Raw genomic sequence first — 27,230 nt, 5'->3', positions numbered from 1 at the left:
TCATCATGAACTGGACTAAAGTGAGGCTCCTGTGGAGGACTCTGGTCTGGCTCAGGACTGGACTCTGAATAAAATGTCAGTTCAGTCTGATACAGAAGGAGCTGGTCTCAGACCTGCTGGATCAGACCAACAGACTGAAATAGAACTGCTGTGTAACTGTGTTGTTGGTGTGTAACAAAGACAAACACACATTTTCTTTCTTTCACTCACATTTCATTCACAACACACGTTACAATAAAAGGACACACTTTTCTCTGAATTTAAACATTACAGTTTCAACAGGTTAAGTTAAGTTAAGCAACAACACATGGACGTATGAACAACACATAAAGACGACTGCAGCTGAACAGCAGGTTTTTACACTCAACACAGAACAGTTTGTCGTCACATAGTGGTCATCCTGTCGTCCCTTTGCCCATCCATGTTTTTATATGGCTGACCTGGCGGAGGAGACAGAGGACAGATCTTTACCATCGGGACACAACAAGAGACCAAGTGTGTGTTCTTCCTTTGTGAGGCACAGTTTGTGTAGATCATCTGTCTGTCAGCTAAGTCTAAATAAAGGCTCAGTCTTTATTTCTGGTTGAACAATGGTCATGATTCTTACTTGTTGGTTTCATGTCGAGTTTTCTCTCCTCACACTTGTTTTTCCTGTGGAGACAAAGAAACCAGGTGAGACACTTACAGGTGAACATTGTTCCTGCAGGTGAGAGCAGAGGACACAGGTACAGTTGGTCGAGGCGGTCAATGAATTACACCCTCCCTCCCCAGTGCTCCCAGATATTCCCAGTGTTCCCAGATATTCCCAGTGCTCCCAGTGTTCCCAGATATTCCCAGTGCTCCCAGTGCTCCAAGATATTCCCAGTGTTCCCAGATATTCCCAGTGCTCCCAGTGTTCCCAGATATTCCCAGTGCTCCCAGTGTTCCCAGTGTTCCCAGATGTTCCCCCAACGGAGATGGACGATAATTTTATCTCACCCACTGTGAGATGATTTCTGCCTCTGAATTACATAAACATGTGACCTGGAATGAAAATGAAACTTTTTCTGAACTGGTCACGAGGCAGAGGAGACAGGTGACACACAGTGACATCATCACCCCGTCATCACCCCATCCCGGAAACATGACAACAATTATTATAATGATAATATAAACACATATAAGCTTTCATTTGAGTTGGTTTACATCAATACAGACAGACCTAGTACGGTCTTTAGTCTGGTCTTTAGTCTGGTCTTCAGAACAGGTGGACTAAGATCACGTGACCGCCTCAGCCTGTGAGGACCATTTCCTCTTATTTCCTTTAATCTGCTTCACCTTGACAGGGCTCTGCTTCTTGACTCAGATGTTAAACAGTCCAAATCACAATGCTTCAGTTGCTGATTCTATTGCCTTCATTTGGTGGATTTTATTTATACTTCAAACAAAAACACCTAAAACGAGTGTAACGTGAGGTCAAAGACTGGACCGATTCCCCGTCCTTTTACTTACGTTGTCAGTTTGTATCTCTTTCTTCTTCCTCAGTGCTGTCTCCGGTTTTTGGTCTTGGATTATTATCTGGGTTTCACCTGTTTTTCATGGCTCAGTTTCATTTGTAAACCTTTGTGTTTTATTGTTTGATCCTAAACCATATGATCATATCATTTTTCATCCAGACCAGATCCAGATCCTCTGTCTCCTGTTTCCTCCTCGTGTTAAAGTGTCTCACAGGTCGGTCTGTGCTGTACTGATGTAAACTCAAATTAAAGCTGAGACATGGCAACAAAAAGTGTGTGTATGTGTGTGTGTGTACTGTTGACTGACACACACACACACACACACACACACACACACACACACGCTTGCAGAGACTCACTTTGCTTTCTGTCTGCACACACACACAATAGTGATGATGATGATGATGACAGTGACTGAGACCAGAACCACGATCAGGATAATCCACTTGGTTTCTGTAACAGACATAAAAAAAGATCAAATGGATGAAAGTTTGAGGTTTGTTCAAACAACAGTGACTCCTCAGCTTCAGTCTGATGTCACTCAGCCTGAGTTGATTTACTTGCTCTGTTCAGGGTGGGAGAGTGAACGTACCCAGTGTTCCATCCACCACCTCCTCACAGTTTACGCCCGTGAAGCCCTCTGCACACTGACAAGTGTACGAGCTGTTGTTGATTTCTCCACATGTTCCTCCGTTCTGACAGGGGTCACTGAGGCAGGGACTCGCTGCAACACAGAACATCAGCCAGCATTTTGACACTTTCATCAAACTTTATCTTTTTACATTAAAGAGGCACAGTGGGCTGATTACCAGGCTTTAACACGATCTACGTGTTGTCATCTAACACGGTCCAGGTCACATGTGCTGGTAATTACACACAGATTCAGTACAAACTGAATGAATGTTGCTCTCAGCTTCTCAACTTATGATTTGATTTTTATGTAAACGTGTCAGGAAATATTTCCTCACAGATGTTCACAAATCTTCACAGCTCACGTTAGTCCTGTTGACTTTTATCACAGCCTCTATCCAGCTCACACACACACGCACACACACACCTCTGTAACAGTCCCGTTTGAAGTCATAGATGGTGCAGATGTAACCATCCTGGCAGGTCTTGGGTTGGCACGCGGCGCCGGTGCTTGTGCATTCACAGGTCTGAGAGCAGTCCTCAGTCACAAACGTCTCCTTCAGCTGCAGGATGGAGGGAGGAGGAGAGAGAGGGAGGATAAAATGAGATCACGCCATCACACACAGTCACTGCTGTCACTGCTGGATGAGGGCAGTATCTTACTGGGTAGTATCTGTTGAGGAAGGTGCAGCCACACTGTGTGTACGGCACACAGACCCCCTCACTCATGACGAAGCCCCCGGCACACTGGCACCCCTCCACACAGGAAGAGGTGTCACACTCGGAGGGTGCCGCCAGGTCGGCGCAGGAGGCGGGGCAAGGCGACATACAGGAGGAGTAGGTGCTGTTGGCCGCACAGGAGAGGGCTGGGGGAGAGAGACACCACAACACGGTCTGATAACGGCTGGCTCGTTATTTTAACAAGCTTGGATCTCTGCGTCACTTTGACCAGTTCACTGCACATCTTATTTATTTCACTCAACGTTATTATTATTATTCACACAACAACTTCAACTGTATCAACACAGACGTTAGAAAAAAAAGTGTTCACAGAGGTGATGAACTGGTTCTAACATCCTGGTTATACTCTCCACTGTCGTTCTTCCACCTAACATGAGTGTGTGTGTGAGTGTGTGTGTGAGTGTGTGTGACATGCTGTGTATGTTGAACCCACCACAGTCCAGCTGCTGCCTCCAGGGTCCCAGTTTGACTCCAGCCTCCTGACAGGCTGCAGCGTACGCTTCATAACTGGCACAACGCAGCGCATCACTGCCACTCTCAGCACACAGGTCAAACACGCAGTCACTGAGGGAACACACACACACACACACACACACACACACACACACGATAAATACAGGGACAACTTGGAAGAGGGGTGTTAACGTGTTATATTGAAAATGCACAAATGAGAAAGAATGTAACTCCATGTGCTGTCACTACTCACTCCTGGAACGATTTGGGAGGCAGGGTGGCGTGGCAGGTGGCAAACGGCCCCTTGGAGTCAGACATTGCTCCACACTGACCGACGCTGTTGTAATCATTGAGCTGAGACTGAGAGCAGTCTGAGGTCTCAAATCCTGAGTCTGGATCAGTCGCCACCTCTCGTCTGGAGACAGATGGAAAGGATTTAATTTTTATCAGACCCCACGATGATTGTCAAGAGTCCCGCAATAAGAGCATCAAAGGAACCAAGTTAAACCTAGAACTAGAACCTGCTAGAACCTAGGACCTTCTTTACACGGAGAGAGAACAGTGATGATACTGTCACTGTGGAACCTTGTGTCGTTCTATCACCATCTTTAACACAAATAGTTGTATTTCATAAAAACATATAGACTCTAATCTGAGGTAAATTACTCTAAGTTCAAAGTTCACTGAACAAGAAGAAACGTTTATGAACCCTCAGGTGTCGTCAAAATAAATCATAAATAAAGGCAGAGGTTATGATCTGATGGGGATAAAACCAGAGTTCTGGAGGTCGCAGCTTGAAGAAGGCTGAGGGAAGGCTTCCAAAGGTCCAGAGAAAAATAATAAGTAAACCTTGAGTTTAGAATATTTTACAAGTGTTTCCACGATCAAGAATGAATCTTGTGAACATTTCTAATCAAGCACCACTTTGAACCAATATCAAAATATATTGAGACTGTATTTACAGTTAAGGCAGTGACCCTAGCTGTGGTCTGACCTATGGACATGGACTGTGTGAGGAAGGTCGTAGCTCTTCAGTCCATCGGCCTGGCGATCACTGACCCTCCAGCTTTCTCCGAACGTGTTTAGGTCCCTGACCACCGTCCCATCTGGCTTCATGTACTCATTTCCTCTGATGCCATCGTAATTTCCACATAAGCCTCTGACAGAGTTCTTGTAGGTGCTGGGCAGAATGATCTCTGATACACAGAGAGAGAGACAGAGGAGGGAAATGAATGGACTCACAAAGAGAAAACTGAGAAGGGCTCAGTTAGAGAGGACAGGGGTTTTACCTCCACGCATCTTGCCATCAAAGCGAACAGTGAGTCCGAAGTCAGTGGCGAGCTGGACCTGCCTGGAGTTCATCGTGATGGTCAGACCATCAACTGGAGTGAGAGGAGGTGCGACACGCTCCCCATTCACCTGGAGGAGGTACAACATGATTATTATATATATATGATCATTTACACCAGAAGAAACAGCTTCCATCAGACAAACCACTGACCAGGACGGCCTTCTTCTGCAGGAAGCGGACACTGACACCGTAAACATCAATGTACATCTGATCCAGGAATGACACCCTCCCGTTCCCCCCACGTCTGATGTTCTTCCCCCTCACCACCAGGGAAGACAGGGAGCTCGGCAGGTCGTGGCCCTGAGTCAGGACGTATGTGTAAGGGCCCTGGAAGTGATGGGTGAAACCATCGAATGTTCGGTAGTGAGGGTCTCCAGAAATGCTGCACTTGTCAAACTCTAGAGGAGGATAAGATATCGAACAATTAAAGTGGGTGAAGATTCAGACAAAGCAAAAATGTCCTGCAGCAGGATATTGACTCGTCTTCTCCGTGCAGCGCTGGCCTCATCATTTAAACTGTAAACAACATGTTGTAATGAGACTCACTGGTGGGTTTGCAGTAGAGGTCTCCATCTTTGTCCAGGGCACACACTGAGTTGGGGTTACAGCTGTGATCCTTACACGTGATTGTACCACCGAGGTTACAGACACACGAGTCATCACATTTATCTGTCAGCCAGGAGTCTCCCACCTACACACACACACACACACGCACACATATGCACACAATGATGTATAACTGTGTCTCTCATCCCTGAGGACACATCATATCTGACTCCTGATCGTGAGGAGCGTCAACACTGGAAGTTGTTATTAAATCAATATAAGTGCATGTGTGACATTTAAAACCACTGCATTATACACTGTAGTTATATATATTTTATCTTAAACAGACAGACCTTCATTCATTTTGTCTATTTTATACGTGAATTTGAAGTAATGTCTACTTTTTAATCTTAGTTTCCTTTAAAGGGTTTTTAAAATCTGAAAAAAACCCCCATAAATTAGACAAAATTTGACGCTGAGGCTTTCTGGAAGATCTGTGTAATTTGGTACCACACAAACAATAAATGAATGAGTTTAAAGAAGCCAAGGAAATTATTAGGAAACTATGAACCTGGAACCTGGAAACCTGGAAAAAACACCACCATCTTTTCTTTTTTTTTTTCCTTTTCCTGTTTCTATTTTGTGAACTCTCAGACTGAGTTTTGGACACTTCAGACTTCCCTCTTCCCTACCAAAACCTGCACAGGTCAGGTTTTAATGCCTGTGTGTTTCTTCAGGATGTGTATCAGCAGTATCAGGCTTCACTCACGTCATGGTACTCTCCATCTGAGTCCACGCAGCCACATTTGTCCAGAGGAACACACTTGCTGTCACTCAGCACAAAACCGGCGTCACACTGGCAGCCCTCCACACAGCTGGTGGGAGGGAGGTGGCAGACGATGGGGAAGAGGTCGGAGCAGGTAGGGGGGCAGGGGGCAGTGCAGTCTGAGAAGTGGCTGTTAGGAGGGCAGGGCAGGGCTGCAGGGAGGGCAGAGAATTAATGAAAAGGGTCCAACTAGACTCTTTCACTTGAACTGTGGCGACTGTGACTTACGACAGAAGGTGTTGTTCCTCCAGCTGATGGTCACTCCGGCGCTCTGGCAGGCCTGAGCGTACGCCTCCGTGTTGTCACAGAGCGTCGCCTGCATGCCGTCATACTCGCACATGTCGTAGACACAGTTACCCAGAAAAGCCTCGGGGGGCACCAGGGAGTGGCAGGGCTTGAAGCGGTCGGAGAGGATGATCTCTGCACACTGAGCCTCGAACTGTTTCTCTTCTTCTGCTGTGCAGTTGGGGTGGATGTCTGGACGGGTGTCCGGCTGACAGCTGCAGAGGAGGACGTTTGGATCAGTGTCGTCCACCATGTGGAGTAATTTAATTATGTCATTATGGTGTTATTTTTGATTATGTTACTCTAATATCTGCTGTGCGTGAAAACAGTGGCGCTGCACCACAGGAAGGTCAGGTTGTTTTTTTACACCCACTTCCTCCATCTTTTTTTTTGTCGTTATTATCATGAGCAGGACTGTTCCTCTAATATCCACGAAACAACACTGTAGTTCAAATGCAGTACAACCAACAGCAGAAACAACAGAAACGTTCATATTGCACACAAATATAAATAGAACATAAACATCTTTCATAGAATCTGTAATAAACCACACTGATTAGAAAATGTAATCTGTACTATGTAAGGAACTCAACTCTGAGATAACATAATCACTGTAATCCACTCACCCAGGATCACTGTCTCCCTCTGATTTCCAGCTGTTGCCCAGTTCAATCACATCCTTGGCTGGTTTCTTGTTGGGCATCAGGTTGTCATCGGAGGAGTTGTGGTTGTAGTTCCCACACATGCCGCACAGCTGGAGAGGAGGGAGGTGGAGTTACAAGCTTGCACAGAATTAGAAGGATCCGAACGGTGGAACCTTTTGGGTTCGACTGTCTGCCGTTAACACTGAGACGATGAGGCTGATCTGACGGCTTCATACCTTGTTGAAGTATTCTCCAGGAACAGTTATCTCCAGGTGATGGACTCCGTCAAACTTCACCTGCAGGCCAAAGTTTGTGTCCAGCAGACTGTAGGACCCACTGGTTATCACCTTGGCTCCAGCCAGGTCGATGGAAACTGGGGTCCGCACCCGCCGTCCATTCACCTGAGACCAGACAGAGAGAACACAGATCACTTCACTGTTTTATGTATTTATGACCCGGTAATCATTAGGCCTGTAAAAACCTTCCTTACCAGAACTCTGCGGCTCTTCTGCAGCTCAACCATGGTATCATGAGGCAGATAGACTTTGACAGAGCGAACATAGGAGGCCTCTGGCTGACCACGCTCCTCATTTTTAGCCACTATCTTAAAGGGAGTTACCTTGGTGGTGTTACACACCTAGAGTATTCAGAAAAAGGGTTCAGAACAGAGATAGGTTTATTTCTTTATGTGTCTCCAAGTTTAAGAATGATTCACAACAGACACACTGCAGCAGGCATAAACATGACAAATGTATCGAGGTGAAAAAGACACATCGATCAAATTGGTCCGTACCTCCACCAGAGTGTAAGTGCAGGTGCCCATGAATGTGTGCATCACACCGTCAAAGGTGTAGTAGTGAGGATCTCCAGCCACGTGACACACCCCTTTACCTGAGGGGGAAGTGAATGAATGATAATATAAGGTACAAGGAAATGATGAAGAAAACAAAAATAAGACTCAAGTTCCTGATTATTAAAATACTGACACGGCTTCAGGTGTGCTGAATAGTTACCTGTGGAGTGGCAGTCCAGTACTCCTTCCACTACTTTACACTCCTGTGCGGGGCTGCACTGCCAGGGCTCGCAGGTGATGTTGTGGTTGCCGTTGCACTTGCAGCGCTCCGAGCAGTCCATCTCTGTGAACCAGCTGTCTCCGACCTACACCCACACATCAACAGTACAAGTCAAGTCCAACGCAGGTTCACACAACGGGGTGGAAATCGCTCCCGAGCACACCTACCGGCCTGTACTGTCCGTCTTCATCAGTGCACCCACACTCGCTCAGTGGGACGCATTTGTCTCCGCTGAGGACAAGGCCGGGGTTGCAGATGCATCCCTCCACACAGGGCTGGTTGCAAGAGCCACCAGGGCCTGCAGGATCCTGACAGCTGGGCTGGGGACAGGCGGGGCCACATGGGGTGTATTGACTACCTGGGGGGCACTTCAGAGCTGGATGGAGGAAGACATTTGTAGTTTTTGTTAAATACACATCATTATAGCTTTCATCAATCTCTTTGAACAGTTCTGACTCTGACTCTGGGTCTAAAGGAACAGATACTGTCCCCACACTCAACTGAACAGGATGAAAACTGACACCAGAATAATAAAGGTGAGATAATCACAAAGTTTGAAGTCAAGACAATCCAATGCTCTCCATATGACGCAGTGAGACACTTTGTCTTATTGTGATATTTTGGGCTTTAAGTCCTTGAGGCTGTTGCTCTGTCATTAGCTTAGCTGTAGTTTAAGGTTGAGCCCAAAGTCACATGATCACTTACAAACCCACTGCAGAAGCTTTAAACTACACCTGTGGTGTCAGGACTTGTCCTGGTTTTACATGAACTCTGTATTTCCCTACATAACAATACAGGACATGTCAAACTAAAATCATTATGTTACAGTTCACTTAACAGAACTTGTGGACTGGAAACACATTCTTTCCCTTCATGATGTTGGGTTACTTGAAACCTCTGGGTGTGTTGAATTGATCAGTTCAGCTTTTCATTTGTAAAAGGATCACTTAGTTCCTACTTTTTTCAAAAAGATCTGTAGTTAAAATATAAAGGAGTCCACCACAGTGACTCTCTACAGGTAAAGATCAGCAGTCGCATCCACACAACCTGGGACGTCCCACTGTGCTCTACCCCCAGACCCTCTGTGATCGTTCTGGTCTGTCAGGAAAAACATCTGACAACTATGAGAACTGTATATTACTGATAAACCTGATCGAGGTGACACGTTGTTAAAGGTCTTGTACACACACACACACACACACACACACAGACTTACGACAGAAGGTGTTGTTCCTCCATGTGATGGGGACTCCTGCAGCAGCACACATGTCGGCGTAGCTCTCTATGGCCTGGCACAGAGCCACGGTCTGACCCCCAGTGGCACACATGTCGTACACACAGTTCTCAAAGTAGGGCTCAGGGGGCACCACAGAGTGGCAGGGCTTAAAGATACCTGAGGGTCAACAACACATCAGACTCATTTTACTCAGTGATCATTTTCAACAGGGTAATGATAATAATAATAATGGAATATGCTCTCTCTTGTTTTAGTTTAAGGTTGAGCAGCACAGTTCAGATGTGTGTGTGTGTGTGTGAGAGCATGTGTGTGTGCATCTGATACCGTTGGGATCAGTGATCATGCCACAGCTGATGGGCTTCTCGGCGTCCTCCTCCACGTCGTCATCACAGTCTTCCTGTCCTCCACCGTTAGTGCAGCTTGAGAAGACATGCAGGTTTCATTAGAACAGATTCGTGGCTGATTTTACTGAAATCTATAAGGACAGCTGCTGAATCACTTTTGAAAATGTAATAACGGGTTGTTGTGACCTTTGACACCGAACTGTCCAGTTGTAAAGACTGTAGAGTCTCAGTGTCTGAGCTTATTGTAAACTGTTGTCTCTTTAAATAACAGCCCACAAGGTAAAATTTAGCACAACATTGCTACAGTTCAGTTTCTCTTGTCTGACAGAAACAATGTTTTCATTCACTAAGTCAAGGGAATGAGAATTAATTATTGAATAAAGATTCTAGTGTGTCTGTTGAGAAGATTGAGTGAGTGGTGAGTAGGACGTGACATATTGTACGGATGATATTAGTGCTGTTCATTCATCTAAATTAATGCAGATAGTTAGTCTTGTATAAGAAGTTGTCACTCACTCGGGCCGGGGGTCAGGAACCTGCCAGCTGTCTCCCAGTTCGTTGGTGTTAGCAGCTGGTGTATTGTCTGGTTTCAAGTTGTCATCTTTTGGGTTTCCATTGAAATTACCTGAAATGACCAGATATGGAGACTTCACTACAGAGTGACACAGGGACTTGGTGGTTTTGGGTTGGAGAACTACACTGAGGCAAATCAAGTGGAAGTGGCTGTTATGAAGAAATCAGTCGCTGTTGAAATGAAAACGTCTGCAGATACATCTAATAACTTTAACTGGTTCTTACCGCACAAGCCGCAGAGCTGGCCATTGTAGGAGGTCGGCACCGTGACATCAGCGTGGTGGTTACCATCGAAACGCACCCTGAGGCCGAAGGAGGTCTCCAGGACAACGAACTTTCCACTCAGATAGATCTTTACTCCACTGATAGACGTGACAGGTGGGACGACCACTGTCCCATTGACCTGGACAGATAAATATTTGTTGTGATGATGGACAGAATGAAAGGGGAGAGGATGTTCTGCTGTGAAAACTGAGACGACTGACAGAATGGACCCACCCGTCAGGTGACCTACCTGGACTTTCCGGCCCTTCCCGAGGATGACACTCACACCGTTCACATTGATCATCACAGCTCTGACGTAGGAGACCTTCTTATTACTTCCTCTGTGCTCGTTCTGGGTGTCCACGGTGAAGTACGGCAAGTCGGAGGAGACATTGCAGGGTTTGGTCATGGTGTAGGAGCAGGCTCCCATGTAATGGTGGGTGTGTTTGTCGAAGGTGGTGTAGTGAGGATCACCAGATACGGAGCAGATACCATTTCCTGAACAGGACAGGTGAGAATTGAAGAGTCTGAACTGCTGACACTGTTCTCTCTTCAGGTCTGGACTGAGAGCACAATATCAGCTGCGTGTGTGTGTGTGTGTGTGTGTGTGACATACCCAGAGGTCGACATTTATATTCTCCATCTTGCAGCTGGCAGCTCTCTGTGGTTGGTTTACAGCTGGTGTTGTGACACTGGATGAGACCTCCACTGTGACACACACACTCCTGCTCACACCCCTCCAGGTACCAGTCGTCACCCACCTGACAGACACAGTGAAAATGACTCGTCATGGTCTGATCAGTTTTTCGGGGGTGTGAAGTCAAATAAACATGATTGTTTTTAGCTGAGAGAGGCTGAAACACTGAGACACGACAACAGGAGCGTGAAGGTGATAAACAGCTGCAGATGATCTGAGCTGAACGACAGATGACTGACAGCTCATCATCTTTATTATCCTCTGGCTCTGGTAGTTTTCATGGTAACGTGAGGTCTGATTTCATTTCATGTGGTTTCAGTGACTTGTTCCCACTCACAGGGTGATAGGTCCCACTGGTGTCCACGCAGCCACAGTCCTTCAAGGATACACACTTGTCATTGCTGAGGATGAAGCCTGGGTCACACTCACAACCCTCGACGCACACATCCTCGCAACCAGGGGGTCCGACCACACCCACGCACGTCTCCGGACACGAACTCACACACAGGGAGTAGGAGCTGTTGGGAGGACAGGACAGGGCTGTGGGAGGGAGGGAGAGAGGGAAGGAGGGAGGGTAGATGATGAGCAAAGGCAGGGTAGGAGAGTAGGAAGGTAGGGAGGTAGGAGAGTAGGATAGAAACAGGATTAGATAAAATGAGGTGCAGAACAATTAAGTCAAGCTAAATCACTCAGGTGAAGAAGAGATCACATGTGTCCTGTGTCACCTTCATCAGCTCCTATAAAATCCTCCTCCTCACCTACAGAGACGTTAAAGGTCGGACACATGGCATCTTAAAGAGCTGGTAGTTCCCTGTGATCCTAACAGAACACTTCGCTCTCTAAACAGGTCTACTGTGGTTCCTACTGTGGACCCAGTCTGGGTCCAGGATCAGATCCCTCAGCTACCAGGCCCCTCTCCTGTGGAACCAGCTCCCAGTCTGGGTCTAAGATCAGACCACCTCTCTACATTTAAGATCTGGTGATGTTTCAAGGGCACTTTTCTGTAAACACTTTATCAGAAATGCTTCTAAATACTGTCTGAGTCTGTTCTACATGTGGAGGACCCTTCACTCAGGACGTCCTGCGGCTCAACCAGAACCCAATGATTCTCTTTGGAAAGAAAAGTTTGTCATCGAGCTGCTGGAGACTTACGACAGAAGTCTGGAGTCCTCCAGGGGTGGACTTTGGCTCCGTTGGTCTGACAGGCATCAGTGTAGGCCTGGAGCTGGTCACACAGTACTCGCTGCTGACCATTGAACTGACACATGTCATACACACAGCTCTGGAAGAACGGAGTGGGATCCACCACCTTGATACAGTCCCTGAAACAGAGAGGAGCGCTCGCTCAGTCAGGGGAGGAGATGGTGGGGGAGATGAACAGACTGCTGATTTCACTGGTTCGTGCTCTTATTAGTCCCCAACTCTGCCCTCGTAAAGGTTACGTTACATTTGTACCTGAAGCACACGAGAGCACGTCATAAATAACCAGAGAGAGACTGTAGGTGGTAATTTAAACATTATTTAAACTGAAGAGGACACGATGCCCCTCCCACCAAAGACAGAAGACACTGAACCCAGATTTATAGCTTTTCATCGAGGGTTTGAGACAATGAACACATGAACACATGAACACACACTGTGGTTTATTTTGATACAATTGCTTTACTCACTTAAGCATCATATGTGCATTACTATGCTACTGATAATAGTCCCCAACAAATACTTTAATGTTTATGTTATGAGGATTTTTTGGTGTGTGTGTGTGTGTGTGTGTGTGTGTGTGTTTTAGTGGGGTTCAGAGTCCATGGCTGTCCATGTGATGTTCCATGAACATTCTGACACCTGATAAGTGAGTCAGATAATCTGTGTAACAGAAGGTTTATAGACACGTGTTTATGGTTTCTGTGCAACAGTTATATCTTTCAAAATAAAACACCTGTTGTCTGTACAGTTGTAAAGCAGGTACGAACCTGAACTGATAAACCATCACTTTAGTCAGACTGGAGTCAGCATCACACCCTGTACTGACCCCATATCTCGACAGGAGGTGGTTTCTGTCGTCCAACAGGTTTACAGCAGGTCAATAATTACTCACCTGAAGGGTCCAGCAGGGTCTTTAATTTTGCCGCATTTGTCTGGTTTCACCACCTCAGCCTCAAGTTTGGGGTCACAGTCTGGGTCCGGCTTGGTGCCCGGGGTACACCTGATCAATACAGACACACCAGGGTCACATTTTATCACCAGCAGTTAGTGGTAGATGCCTGAGGACGTTAGATTTATGATTTATGTCTCCATTCTGAGTGCACTAAACATTTGTTCACAGCTGTTTTCTCTTTGTGCAGTCAAAAGGGAGACAAGTTTAAACCCACACATTGCCCTCACAGCTTCAACCATACATTCCTTTTGTCATCCCCACATTAAGGTTAGAGCCCCGTCATGTGTGGCTTAAGTCACATGTCTGAACATCCAACGAAGTTTTAAAGAAATCCATAAACTCTCAGATTACAGCAGAACGCTGAATGTGTGTAAACTCACGAATCATCCTCATCCTCTTCTGTTTGCCAGCTGTTCGCAAAGTCATTGACGTTTCCTACCAGAGTGCCATCTGGTTTGGTGTAGTCATTGTCTGGGTTCCCATCGTAGTCACCGCAGAGACCACACATCTGGTCATAGTAGGAGCTGAATGGATGAAGGGATTAAGAGATGAAGAGGGACGTCTTAAGAAGGCTTACAAGGCCAAATAGTGTTTGGCCCTTTAATGGAAATGTAGACACAAAGAAACAAAATGTATAAATCTCTTCAGCTGACACTATTAGTCAGAGCATCATCAATAGGAGAAACTATATATAACGACAGTATCAGGGACAGTGGGAGGATTTATTAAACATCTGTATGACCTCTAGCCTGCAGCTTGCACAGATGCGCAGCTGATGTCTTAAGCAATGTTCACAAAATGTACCTCTCAGGCCATTAAATCCTGGCTGCTACGATTAAAAGTATCATCCTTCTCATCATCCATCCTCATGTCTTAAGTTGTGTTTGGTCAGTTCAAAGACACACACTTCTCACACACATATAAGATGTATGATCAGAAACATGGGCTGCAGATCAACGTCAAGTGAAAGTCAAATTCATCAATAGCTTCATGTCCGGTGTAAATAAACTTAGTTGCATCATTTCAGTGAAAACCCATGACAGTTTCTCAGCAGAATCACGAGTTTTCAGATTGTGTGTTTGTTGTGTGAGAAGCACTGGCTGAGTTTGGGACTCAGAGTTTCCGTAAACGGCGTGAGCTACATTTATTCTGCTTCTTTAGAACTTTTTTCTGCTTCTTTAGATACTAGGCGATCGTGAAACACCAGAACCATACATTTCATCTTATTTAGACAGCAGCCATATTGAACAAACGTCATTAAAATACCTGGAGAGGAAGGTCAACCTGTGACATGGTGCGACCACCTGATTTTGTTCAATTTGAACAAACCTTTATACGAACCTGGGAACTGAGATCTGGGCGTAATGGTTTCCGTCCCAACGCACCTGGAGGCCAAAGGTCGTCTGCAGGGTGATGTACTGACCGGCAAGACTGATGGACATGAGAGGAGACGGGGAGTGAGGGAGGGCCACCCGCACCCCATTGACCTGCCAGAGGGAGGAGGGAAAGATGACATGAAGACACGTTTACAGTTTCCTGTCAGCTTCTCAAATCGTGACGCATGACACACAGATGAAAACCCAGGATTTACATCTCTGACTCTCAAAGCGCTGGCAGTGAGAAAACCTTTTTGATTGACAGGTCGAAGAGAGGGGGATATGGAGGAGTGTGGAGGATTTCTGGGATTATACAGAGAATAAAGAGATGAAAGAATGAGATCAAATAAAAAGGTGACGAGAACAAGGGACAGGCTTTAAATTGTAATTTCACTAAACCAGAGGATTAAGATTGAGACCATGCTACAGCTGGTGTGTGAATGTGTGTGTGTGTGTGTGTGTGTGTGTAGATGACATCCATACTGACCAGCGTCCTCCTGGCCTTCATCATGGTCACAGTGATTCCGTTCACAGTGACGTAGAGCTTTCTGAGGTAGGACACACCTGACACTCCTCTCTCCTCATTCTTCCCCTCCACTGAGAACCAAGGACCTGCACACAGAGAACAACAACACACCTTTTTAACACATCCATATCAGCCTCAGGGCTCCACCAGGTTTTCAGTGTGGACTAAACCGGATCTCTGAGGGAGAAACTCAAACTCTTTCAAAGGTCTGATTAATTAACTTAAATTCACAGGTGGTTTGACAGTGATCATTTGCATTCACAGTTCAGTGTCTGTTCTTTATAGTAATTACATTTCTTAAACATAATTTCAATGAAAATCATATGTCATGTTATCTCATGTACAAAAACCACGTGTGTCGAAAACATCAGAAACCTGTGTTTCCTCCTATAAATAAGTATGAATCACCCGTTCCTACCTGTGTTGTTCTTGCAGGTTCTGGCCAGCGTGTAGGTGCATGTTCCCATGAAGCTGTAGAACTTCTTGTCAAAGGTGTTGTAATGTGGATCTCCAGAGACCACGCAGTCCTGAGAGCCTGAGAGAGAGGGAGCAACAGGCTGAACAACAGGACTCCCCGCCTCCAACGCAGCCTTTAGTTACTGCTGTAAATTCATTAAACCTACCGGTGGGATAGCAGCCCAACTCTCCGTCCTGCAGTTTGCACTCATGCATCGGGGGGCACTCAGAGGCCATGCAGGTAATGAGGGGAGCATCACACCTACACTTCAGCTTGCAGTCCTCCACGTAAAACTCCTCTCCAGGCTGAGACACACACGTTTCAACTGGGTTAAGGGGGGTCACTGATGTAAACAGGGTCAACTCAGCACAGTAAAATGGTGGGTATATTTAAAGAAGGCATCATCTGAACGCACGCACGCACACACACACACACACACACACACATCCCTGTGTACCTCATAATACTGGCCGTTGGTGTGTTTGCAGCCACATGAACTCCTCTTGACGCACTTGCCCGCGCTCAGGACATAGCCAGGATCACACACACAGCCTTCAGAGCAGGGGCCCCCACAGGAAGGGGGTTTCCCAGAACACGTCTCCTGACAGGGGTCTGCACATGGCTCATAGTGGCTGTTGGGGGGACAGTTCAGGGCTAGAGGGAGGATGAGAGGCTGAGGTCAGTGATAGGCTGCATTAACAGGGTCTTATTAGTTTTCTTATTTTGTCTTAGAATCTTGACAAAGCTGCTGAGAGACTCAACAACTTCAGGGGGGCAGGGTTTCTATGATGACATCATGTTTCATGAATGAAATGACTCACTGTTTCTAAACTGACTGAATTAAATCATTCATCAATACATGTAAGAAAGTAAAATATTGACCTGTCAAACACATTTTGGTTTCATGAGTAAATCTGACAGATGGTCGAGATATTCCACATTTCATCAGCAATAAAAACTTCTCCCATTGTCAGTGTATATTAACTTGACACTAACAAAGTAGACTTTTACAAGTTCAAGTGTCAATGTCTTCTCCTTTTTACAACTGCGGCTGACTGACAGAAGTCCTTTGTGGCATTTTCAGTGCCAACATTTTTTGAGACTTATTCTCAGATCAAAAACAAAAGAGTCCTAAAGTTAGGACTGATGCACTGCTTATTTTTATATATATCAGACATGTATAGATATGTTAAATATAATTATAAAAATAAGCAGAGTTTCAGTCCTAAAGACTAAATTTGCTTCTGACTCAATAGCAGCTTCTTTTAGCCTGAAGATGTTTCTGTGTCTTTCGGCCTTTAATTAAATAACAAACTTTACTGACCCTTGGGAAGCAGCTTCTTTCATCTTTCCCTCCCTCCATCCCTCCATTCTCAGTGTTTACCATTTATTGATTTATTTGCAGCAGCCGTCCCAATACCAATACTAATTGCCACATATTGATTTTCTATTTTGCTTCTATTTCAAAGGGGTAAAATCTAATTTCATTGTAGAGCTGTCTCTCTCTCTCTCGCTCTCTCTCTCTCTCTCACACACACACACACACACACACATTGACGATGGACCTGTCTGATTGTCTGTTTATTTGCATATGTGACAGGAAGTGAGATCCGATCACAATTCCAAGGTCAGTGTGAACAGACGTACTCAGAGCTGAAACTTGAGATTGGATCACAGAAAATGCCCCCCCCCCCCTCCCCAGTTAACACTGATCCTCATTTCTTCCAACATTCATTCAGCCAACACTCACGGCAGAACGTTTCATTCCTCCAAGGTCCGATGTTGACTCCACGGTCCTGGCATTCATTGACGTAGGCTTCAATGGCTTCACACAGAGCGGGCTTGGTTCCGTCCAGCTCACACAGGTCAAAGACACAGTCCCTGAAGTAACTCTGAAGACACACACACACACACACACAGTATGTAGAGTTACAATGCTTATGTTGCTTGCTTTAGCTCACAGATGGCTATCTGAGCACAGCTGCTTTCATGATCTCACACTGCTTGTTTTTTTATTGTGTGTGGCTCGGGTTCATGCTAAAACTCTCACAACATTAAAACAATGGGATGTTTCATATTTATGTGCACTGCATTTGTCTGTATATGTGAGTGTGTGTCTGTATGTGTGTGTGTGTGTGTGTGTCTGTATATGTGAGTGTGTGTGTGTGTGTGTCTGTATATGTGAGTGTGTGTGTGTGTGTGTGTGTGCATGTGTGTGCGTGTGTAGTTACATTGGGGTTGACTCTGGGGTGGCATACGGCAAAAGGACCGTTTTTGTCCAGCAGGATGCCACAGTATCCAGAGCTCTCATACAGTTCCTGCTCTTCTTCATCACACCCAGGGATGGTGGTGTTGGGTTTCTTATTACACCTGTTAATAGAGACACAGTTATGATGTTTAGACTTTTATGCCTTCATCAGGTGATACTTAGCATTTGACCAAGTACACACACATTGTACAATCTATTATAAAGACTTACTGTCTAGTCGAGTACTGTGCTATAGAATTACAGGCTTATTTTTCATTGTGTAAGATTTTCTTTATTCTGGATAACCAGGGTTTATGTTATCCAACAGGAAGTTCATCAATGTTGTTGCAACTTTCCAGAGTTAATTGTCTTATCCTCCTCCATATCTGGGTGTATTGTTTCAACTGACAACAACAGACCAGTTTTCTGAAAAGGTGCATTAACCCGTTTGTGGCTTATTTTCATTTAAATATTTGGCCAAAAATTTTGTGGGTTGAAATGGTATTTGAATGTAGTTTACTGAAGTTTGAGAACATTTTTGTCAGCTGATCACAAAAAAGATTAAAATAATCACGTCTTTGTCGACTAAGACTAAGCTTATGTTTTTCTTTTACCTAAGACAAGAATGTCAACTACTAAAATGGACTAAAAATAAAAAAACTTTGAGGACAAGACCAAATCTACAAAGAGCTGAAATATGAACACATAACTGTATCTGCAATACTCACTCTGGATCAGTGTTCCAGCTGTGTCCAAAGTCATTGACGTTGTTGGTCAACGATCCATCTGGCTTTCGGAAATCATCTTTGGCATTTCCATCATAATCTCCACACAGTCCACACAGCTTGTTCTGATAGCTGTAAGAATGAAAGAAAAACATCAAGCTAATGATCTGTGGAAGTGAGAGCAACAATTCAGTTAGAGCTACACATTGTTACCTTTCACAATGTCACACAATCTCCAAGAGTTTGTGACTTGTTTCAACTAGCATTTTCATTGATTATCAGTCACTGATTTACTTACTCCTTGATCACTTTGATGTCCATAAAGTGGTTTCCATCATAGCGAACAGTCACACCAAAGTTCATGGACACAGTGTAGTGTTTTCCTGACTTGAATACAGAAACACTAGGGATTGGAGTCACTGGAAGATTTACATTGGTCCCATTCACCTGTATGGGGAAGGCAGGTGTGCACAATATAATGAGTAATTACAGAGTAACAGGCAATGACAAAAAATGAGTCACTAGTTCCATTACAATTGTGTAACTGAGAAAGTGCATTTTTAACAGTATGAAAGTGGTTTCTGAACAACAACAGATATGACAATAGTATCATTTTTGTCACACTGTTGTTTTCACCCTACCACCCTGTTTAACTGTGTTATTTCTACAGTTCCTCCTCTCTTTTCTTACCTGCACAGTGCCACCTTTGAGAATGGAGATTTTCAGCATTTGTACATATACATGTACGGCCTTCACATAGGAGATGGTGGGCCTGTTATAGCGATTTTCATTGTCAGCATGGACCTCAAAGTACGGCAGAGATGTTTCATTGCAGGGTGCAGACATCAGATAGCTGCAGTTGCCCATGAAGTTGTACTTGCGTTTGTCAAAGGTGGTGTAGTGGGGATCGCCGGAAGCTATGCAAGTGGATGTACCTAAAGAGGTGACAAACGAGAAACTGTGTGTTAGCAGTTATTTCGTCAAAAACAGGTTTTACTCATCTGATTAGTAATTTCAAGATTAATGAAACCCTAAAGAAATTCTGTTCTCTAAAGAGCAGCCACTTTGGTTACAATTGACAGTTACAGGCCAAAAAATTGAGAAGAATAGCAAAGTCAAAGTTAAAGTCTAACCCTTCTGCAAAGTGTTGTGATTGCTGTATCACATCACTTGACAAATTATACGGCGTTGTTACCTTTAGGATAGCAGCCTGCAACACCATTAACCTCGCGACATTCTTCAGTGGGGTTACAGGAGTTATCAACACATTCCAAAGTGTAGTTCCCTACACATCGACACAGCTTTGAGCAGCCATCTCCAAATACAATTTCACCAGGCTGAAACAAAATTGAACAAAGGATCAATACTGGAAGTGTGAACCTTATGTCAATTGAAGTACAGTGTACGTCTCATTATTTACTGCTTACTGAACAGTTTTGCACATGGCAATATTCACTAGGATATCTTACCTCATAATAGTTATTCTGGTCATCCAGACAGCCACATTTCTCCAGTGGCACACAGCGCCGTCCCTTGAAGACATACCCTGGTTTGCAGAAGCAGCCACTGATACAGGAGCCGGAACAGTTGGTGGAGGGTTCCATACAGGTGGGGATACAAGCCGGACCACAGTCTATATACTCTGCATCAGGGGGGCATGGGTCTGTGAAGCAAAAAGAAAATGAATGGGTTAAATAAAAAAGAGGGAAAATCAAGAAAGAAAGATAGAAAGAAATTATTATTGGAAACCTATGGTAAGGACATGTCATACTTGGTGGCTTTGTAGTTGGTTTGGGAGTTGTCGGTCTAGGCGTAGTTGGTTTGGGAGTTGTTGGTTTAGGTGTAGTTGGTCCAGCAGTTGTTGGTTTAGGTGTAGTATGTACTGGAGTTGTTGGTCTGGGAGTTGTTGGTTTTGGTGTAGTTGGTTGTGGTGTAGTCGGTTTTGGTGTAGTTGGTTGTGGTGTTGTTGGTTTTGGTGTTGTTGGTTTTGGCGTAGTTGGTCGTGGTGTTGTTGGTTTTGGTGTTGTTGGTTTTGGCGTAGTTTGTTGTGGTGTTGTTGGTTTTGGTGTAGTTGGTCGTGGAGTTGTTGGTTTTGGTGTGGTCGGACCTTGAGTTGTTGGTTTTGGAGTTGTTGGTTTTGGTGTAGTTGGTCGTGGAGTTGTTGGTTTTGGTGTGGTCGGTCCTTGAGTTGTTGGTTTTGGAGTTGTTGGTCCTTGAGTTGTTGGTTTTGGAGTTGTTGGTTTTGGTGTAGTTGGTCGTGGAGTTGTTGGTTTTGGTGTAGTTGGTTGAGGAGTTGTTGGTTTTGGTGTAGTTGGTCGTGGAGTTGTTGGTTTTGGTGTAGTTGGTCGTGGAGTTGTTGGTTTTGGTGTAGTTGGTCGAGGAGTTGTTGGTTTTGGTGTAGTTGGTCGTGGAGTTGTTGGTTTTGGTGTAGTTGGTTGAGGAGTTGTTGGTTTTGGTGTAGTTGGTCGTGGAGTTGTTGGTTTTGGTGTAGTTGGTCGTGGAGTTGTTGGTTTTGGTGTAGTTGGTCGTGGAGTTGTTGGTTTTGGTGTAGTTGTTTGAGGAGTTGTTGGTTTTGGTGTAGTTGGTCGTGGAGTTGTTGGTTTTGGTGTAGTTGGTTGAGGAGTTGTTGGTTTTGGTGTAGTTGGTTGAGGCGTACTTGGTCTTGGAGTTGTTACTGGTGGTAGAGGAGTTGTTGGCTGAGCTGTGAGTGAAAGATCAATAAAAAACATCTGTCAGTGTCAGAGCAAACATGTATCTGTGATGGTGAAGACAATAACTTCTCTTGGTCAGTTTCTCACCTGTGCAGGCCATTACACAAACAGCATCAACAGCAATATCTGTCTTAGGAGTTTCTCCAAAGGTGCCCACTATCACAAACTGAAATACACATAAATGTATTTAAGTAAGTTGATGTAATCTTGTTACACATACACATACATTTATACAGAGAAAGACACAGTCCTAGTATTTACCTGAACAGCAGCAGTTCCAAGGTAGCGGGCCACTGCACGCTTCCAGCCTTGACCCTGGTTCCCCCTGACAGTGAAAAGAGCAGGTCCAAGGCTTCCACCTGTTAAATAGAGAAACACATTCACACAAAAAACAAATATTTTCATGCTGTCTTTGTTTCTGTCTGTCTGTGCACATTACAATAAATGAAGTCTTTTACTTGTGGTCATGGTGTGGACGCTGAGCTCCATTGTGGTGCTGGTGCCATACAGGTAGTAGTGGAAGATGAGGTCCAAACATCCAGATGAGGGAGTTATTACAGGGCTCCTGATCTGAGAACTGACTCCAGGGATAGCTTCGAATGACTCCAACAACATGTAGGCACCAACTGAATATTGAATGATCAAATGAAAAAGTTTTCTTTGGGTAAGATTAAAATGAAACAAATAAAAAAAGACTTTATCATGTTGCTGATTTTCTCTAGACCACAATAATGTACATATGTTTAACAACAAAAGGTCAAAATGACAACATTAAACTGTTGTATTTTCTTAATACCTATTACTTGATTTTTTTTTTGTTTTAGTATTCACTGGTCTTTCACAGGGGTCATCAAGGAATTGAAATAGGCCTCAGTGTCCCACTTAGTTAACACATAAGTGTTGGTTCAGTTTGAGTGAAAATTATTCAAAAATTTGAAAAACACAATGTTTTTAGGCATTTTCTATGAAAGCAATGAAAACAGATCCACATTTTATTCCTTGGTGACTGTTAACTGTATGAAGTGTTGAAAAAATAGCAATTGAAAAGAACTGTAAGAGGCTAAAAAGAAGGAGTGTTTAGGCTGAACACAATGCAATTATTAGATGTGGTACTACTACATACAAAGTCAGTGGAAAGATGCAACGGGAATCAAAAAAGACGAAGAGAAAAAAACTGGAAAACTGGGCTTATCTTGCAGCTTCTATGACACAAATTCACGAACACTAAGGCATAAAAATGGAGAGGTTCAGGATGCAAACAATGTTAACTTTAATCTTTATGAGCTAATTTTGTGTCCTCAATCATCAGAATTCTCATACACATGAATGTACCATTTTGGCAGAACAAAGCTATTTCCATACAGGCTTTTGAAGAACAACAACCACTTACATCCAGGTTTGGAGAAGTCATCATCAGGTCCGGTGCCTTCAGTGTCCGTCGGTCCAACCCACTGAGAAAAGCCAAAAATGTCGGGGTTCTCATTATGAGTCGTCCACCCGCACAGGTCATCAAAAGTGTCAAAATCACAGCCAGAAACACAAGCTGTGGAGAAAACATTCAGTCAGTGATACAGCAATAGAGTGTGTGTGTGTGTGTGTGTGTGTGTGTGTGTGTGTGTGTGTGTGTGTGTGTAAACTCACCGGGACATGCGCCTTCAGTGATGACAATGTTGTCCAGAGCTGAGTCACAGGAAGAAGTCAGGCCTCTCTGTGCCTCAAACACAATCTATGGACACAGAGAAAAAACATCAACAGCCTAAAGCTGCTGTTCAGCTTTGCAGTGGTTTGACTGGAGGGTTTATCTCAGGTTAGATTAAGTTGTAGCTAAACTAAAGTTTTTGGCTGGACCACAACTGTGGGGCCAAACCTGTAGTCTGAATTTGTCCCTGACTGACTGATCATATTTCCACCATTGGTCAGCTGAATGCGATGTGACTGAATTTGAGTTTCTATCAGGGGGTGTTAGCAGTCTTCAGTGTTGCTAACTCAGCTCAATGTCTCTAGGTTTAGAGACTTTTTTTTCAAACAGACTTGATGTAAACCTGGTCCAGGTCTGGCCTGTGTGTAGATGCTGACCAGAGGCTCAGGTTTACACCTCTTGTTACAGACAGTCTACTGAGCCGCTCTGGTTTCCAGCTGCCCAGGAACTGCAGGAAGAGGAGGAGCTTCAATTCACTGAGCCCCGCCTAGCAAATTAGCTCTACAGAAACCTGCATGAAAGTCCACACAATTAAAAAAATAATAATATTGCAAAAAGGTTTGTATGCTTGGCTGACATGGAAAAGATGATGTGGACTCTTGACTATCATAATCAAGAGTCCGTCCATTCCACTAGAGGGAGGATTGTTTTTAAATATGGGTGAACTGCAAACTGCACTGATTCAAATGATTAAAAATATTATATTGTAGTTACAGTATACAGTTGTAATAATAATATGTTTGAAGTATTCTAACATGTGACAGTGAGATTTACTGCATGTGAAAAGGTGCCATCAAAATCTTAACTGATGAATAGTAACAGGATGTAAATGTAACAGGCCAGTTTTATTGCTCAGGGTGTGACTGTGTGTTTGACTGTGGCAGACTTAATCAAAGTGATGATGAAGTAGAAGTGTTATCACGGGCCTTAGGCTTATCTCCGACTTTAAACATTTCCACACTGTCCTGATCCTTATATTGTTTTATAGCTGCTATAAAAACATTGTTGAATATATTTACTGTGAGAGTAAAAGGAGATAAGAGTTAGTACAACATAATCTGCGCATGTTTGTGTACAGTGACTAGAAACTGATGAATATGTCTGTTCTGTAGTAACATGGGGATGTTCACTGGATTTTTTTCTAAACTTTGTCACATGTCCAGACTAATTTCAGACTAATGTTACTGTGGATATTGAAAAATTGTAGGTACAATTAGTATTTATGCCGTTTTCAGCTGAGATTTTTCAAGGTCTCATAAAGTATAAAGGTAGATGCCCATGTGTTTTTTGATTATAAAGCAGGTCTGAATTTATATTAAATGTGTAATGAAAAGTGTATTGTGTGCTAGTTTGGCATGACAGAGGAAAATGTTTTTATTTTACATTTCATAAATTTATGTCAGTAATTTAATTTTGACAACAGCAATCTGAATTTTATACCAGTTTCAGAATAAATGAAAATGCATAATTGCTTATTTGTTTTATTTATTTCTGGTCCAGTTTCTGTCACAGCAGTGCAGACTTGGGGAAATACTCCTCATGTCAGCACAATAGTGAACAAGTGAATAGGAAACGTAATGTTTTAGCCTCAAGTGGTTGTCAGAGTGCAAGACTCTTGGGTATTCTAAGTCAAGACTTTATGGCAGGACCTTTGTTAAGATTTAACACAGTGAATTCTGAATAAACACATAAAATGAAAAATTGAAATCATTGACCAAGTTATCAGTCCCTGTTTTTGATTGTTAAAGCAGCTACAATGACTTGCTGACACTCACAGTGATGCTCTGGCTGCTGGGTTTGGACATGGTGATGGAGCCCTCCAGCCAGGATGGACTCTGGATTCCAGTCTTCTTCCAGACCTCTTCCTCTCCACTGGGCCTCTTGGCCAGAACCCTCAACACATTCTGATTATCAAGACCATACATGTAGTATCGAAACTTGACACAGATCTGAGAGGCCGATGATGAAAGGGCAGGGCTCAGCAGACGGGCTTTCTGACCATTAGACACATTGTCACACTCGTGGTAGATGTAGTACCCCTCTGCAGACAGAATTAGAAAGACAGAGGTTGTGTCTTTATGTTATTTTCAGTCAGAATTCAGTGTTTCCACCGAAGGTCTTCAGTGTAACCTGAAATAAGCCTGCCAATGAGGTAATTGTACAGAAATGAAATATTTGAAATAAACCATGCACTCAGGACTGACTTCCATCAGGGTAGTCTCCACTAGGACCGGTGCCGGATGTTGGGGTTGGACCTTTGTGTCGGGTCCAGTCGCTGTCATCTGTGCTGTCCTGGGTGAACCTGCAGAATGGTTCACTGTTCTGATTAAAGTCACAGGAGGTTAGCACTGCTGCTGGGGAAACACAAACACAACACATATGAAGCCGTTAAGAGCAGCAATGTAACGTCATTTAACACCAAAACAGTCTGTGGATATTGAGATACATGATTAAGTTTAGCATTGGCAAAGATATTGTTTGCTCTTGTTTGTTAAAGTTTTTTTTTTTTGTTAAGTGCTATATAAATAAACCTTATTATTTTCATTATTTTTATTATTCAACTGGCTGACAGCCAAAATGTCGTTATTTATTTAAGGTGATAACTGATTAGATTTGACAGAAGAGACAGAGCGGGGTTCAGTTAGCTGTGGATATTCATGGCGCTTTAGTTGTTAGTAGTGCTGCCTCTAACATCAGAACATGTGCAGTGGAGACTAAATAATTCACGTGTGAATATAAGCATGGCTGCACTAATCAAGAGGGAGCCTGGGGCAAGAATGAAGTGTGGAGCCCTTCCAAGATATATTAAGGAATAAACATGCCATAAGAGCAATATAAGCTTAAGTAATGAAGGTATTAAGATTAGTGTTTGAAACGGGGCCCTCCTACAGACTGGCCTCAAAATTAACTTGCATAGCAGGAACATTGTGATTTCAAATACCACAAAACAAACGCAACACAGGGGTTGTGTGTGTGTTTGCCTTGTGCTGGACTAGGGATTTTTCCAGCGTGTACTCTGCCTGTCACACAGATGAGGATTAGTGGTTCTGAAAACGGATGGATGGGTTAGTATAGGTTTGGTTTTCAGGAGTGAAGGGGACACAATGAAGTTGGTGCTATTTACAGTACAGTACAGTTCCATCATACATAATATACATATTATTGATCCACTATCTCTACCTCAGATCACATCTGGTGTCACTGGAAGATAATGTTATAGTTCCATCTTTACCACAGAGTCCACTGTCCTTCACTGTCTCTGATTAATGTTGTGTCGAAGGTGGTGTAAGGAAATAAATTAGAAATAGATCAAGGACAATGTGGTCGAGGCAGTTGATCATATGTTGTACTACTGTCTCAGCTCTGTGTGATCATGCCATACAAATTATGCGTATGTTTAAATTTATATTTGTCTACCATTGAATTTGTATCTTAGTGTGTGAATGTGCCATAAAGATGCAAACAATTAATCATTAAAACAACCTACCATCTTCTCTTTGTGTTTTCTGTAGGCTGTAAAAGACAAACATAGGAACAGATTCCAGTTAAAGTAAGGTACTTTGCAGTACAGATGCCTAAAAAGTAATGAGAAAATACATCAATATGTAAATATACAAAGGATATGAGATATAAGTGTAGATTTAACTAAACCACTGCCATGCATGCTGTGGTTATTACTCTGCAATTACAGTTGAAGGAACTAAGTGCAGCCATTTTACAGCATTCTAATTCTAATTCTAATTCTAATTCTAATCTTAATCTTAATCTTAATCTATTTCTATTCCATTCTATTCTACATAATGATAATCCTAGATAAAAGTAATACAAGTGTAAAAACCACAGTAAGTTAATGGAACTGCAGGCCATTAGTGAGGAGTCTCCCCCCAACCCTATGATCCCAGAACATTCTGACAGTAACAAAGGTTGTATAATTCAATTTCTTGTGTATTAATTTAATTATTCATTGTATCATATGTTATTATTTTTGGAGAGTGACTCACCTGTGCTGTGCCTGTTCTGTCATGCAGCCACAAATCCATAAGAGCAAAATTAGACACTGTAATGTATCCATGGCTAACTGTTAAGTTAGCAGGAGAAGAAGACAGAAGGGACAGAGCAGAGGTCTTTATATATAGGGCTAAGATGGGTCAGGGGAGTGCTCTGTTGAAACCA

The 27,230-nt window shown here is 43.6% G+C and overlaps 1 protein-coding gene across 4 annotated transcripts; it reads right to left on the bottom strand.

Annotated features, from left to right (window-relative positions):
• Positions 1-191: 191 nt before the first annotated feature.
• On the bottom strand, positions 192-27,230 carry zanl (zonadhesin, like). Of its 4 annotated transcripts, none has more exons than XM_071478099.1 (53): positions 27,059-27,230; positions 26,545-26,570; positions 25,262-25,411; positions 24,833-25,098; positions 23,000-23,084; positions 22,749-22,901; positions 21,817-21,984; positions 21,620-21,717; positions 21,446-21,524; positions 20,419-21,348; positions 20,117-20,310; positions 19,843-19,984; positions 19,338-19,582; positions 18,946-19,094; positions 18,651-18,779; positions 17,906-18,044; positions 17,425-17,566; positions 16,132-16,328; positions 15,841-15,979; positions 15,636-15,752; positions 15,179-15,303; positions 14,657-14,802; positions 13,696-13,839; positions 13,256-13,363; positions 12,313-12,482; positions 11,498-11,700; positions 11,080-11,224; positions 10,714-10,961; positions 10,425-10,602; positions 10,143-10,251; positions 9,607-9,701; positions 9,262-9,438; positions 8,213-8,421; positions 7,986-8,130; positions 7,766-7,863; positions 7,463-7,609; positions 7,209-7,373; positions 6,955-7,082; positions 6,272-6,543; positions 5,987-6,195; positions 5,218-5,362; positions 4,822-5,069; positions 4,610-4,739; positions 4,315-4,516; positions 3,574-3,735; positions 3,301-3,431; positions 2,790-2,992; positions 2,554-2,689; positions 2,089-2,220; positions 1,856-1,949; positions 979-1,023; positions 608-651; positions 192-440 (listed from the first exon to the last, which is right to left on the bottom strand). In XM_071478099.1, the coding sequence occupies exons 1-53, from the start codon at positions 27,127-27,129 to the stop codon at positions 385-387; spliced, it is 8,568 nt and encodes a 2,855-aa protein (XP_071334200.1). In that variant the 5' UTR covers positions 27,130-27,230; the 3' UTR covers positions 192-384. The 4 variants fall into 4 exon arrangements, with proteins under 4 accessions (XP_071334200.1, XP_071334201.1, XP_071334202.1 ...); XM_071478100.1 differs by having other exon boundaries at positions 25,262-25,408; XM_071478101.1 differs by lacking the exon at positions 979-1,023 and having other exon boundaries at positions 27,059-27,224.

The sequence above is a fragment of the Trachinotus anak genome, unplaced genomic scaffold (assembly GCF_046630095.1).
Source record: "Trachinotus anak isolate AG129_WGS33_773 ecotype Australia unplaced genomic scaffold, CSIRO_AGI_Tana_v1 ptg000005l, whole genome shotgun sequence".
Taxonomy (NCBI): Eukaryota; Metazoa; Chordata; class Actinopteri; order Carangiformes; family Carangidae; genus Trachinotus; species Trachinotus anak.
The sequence above is the reverse complement of the archived record's forward strand: the minus strand, read 5'-3'. Positions and strand labels throughout refer to the sequence as shown.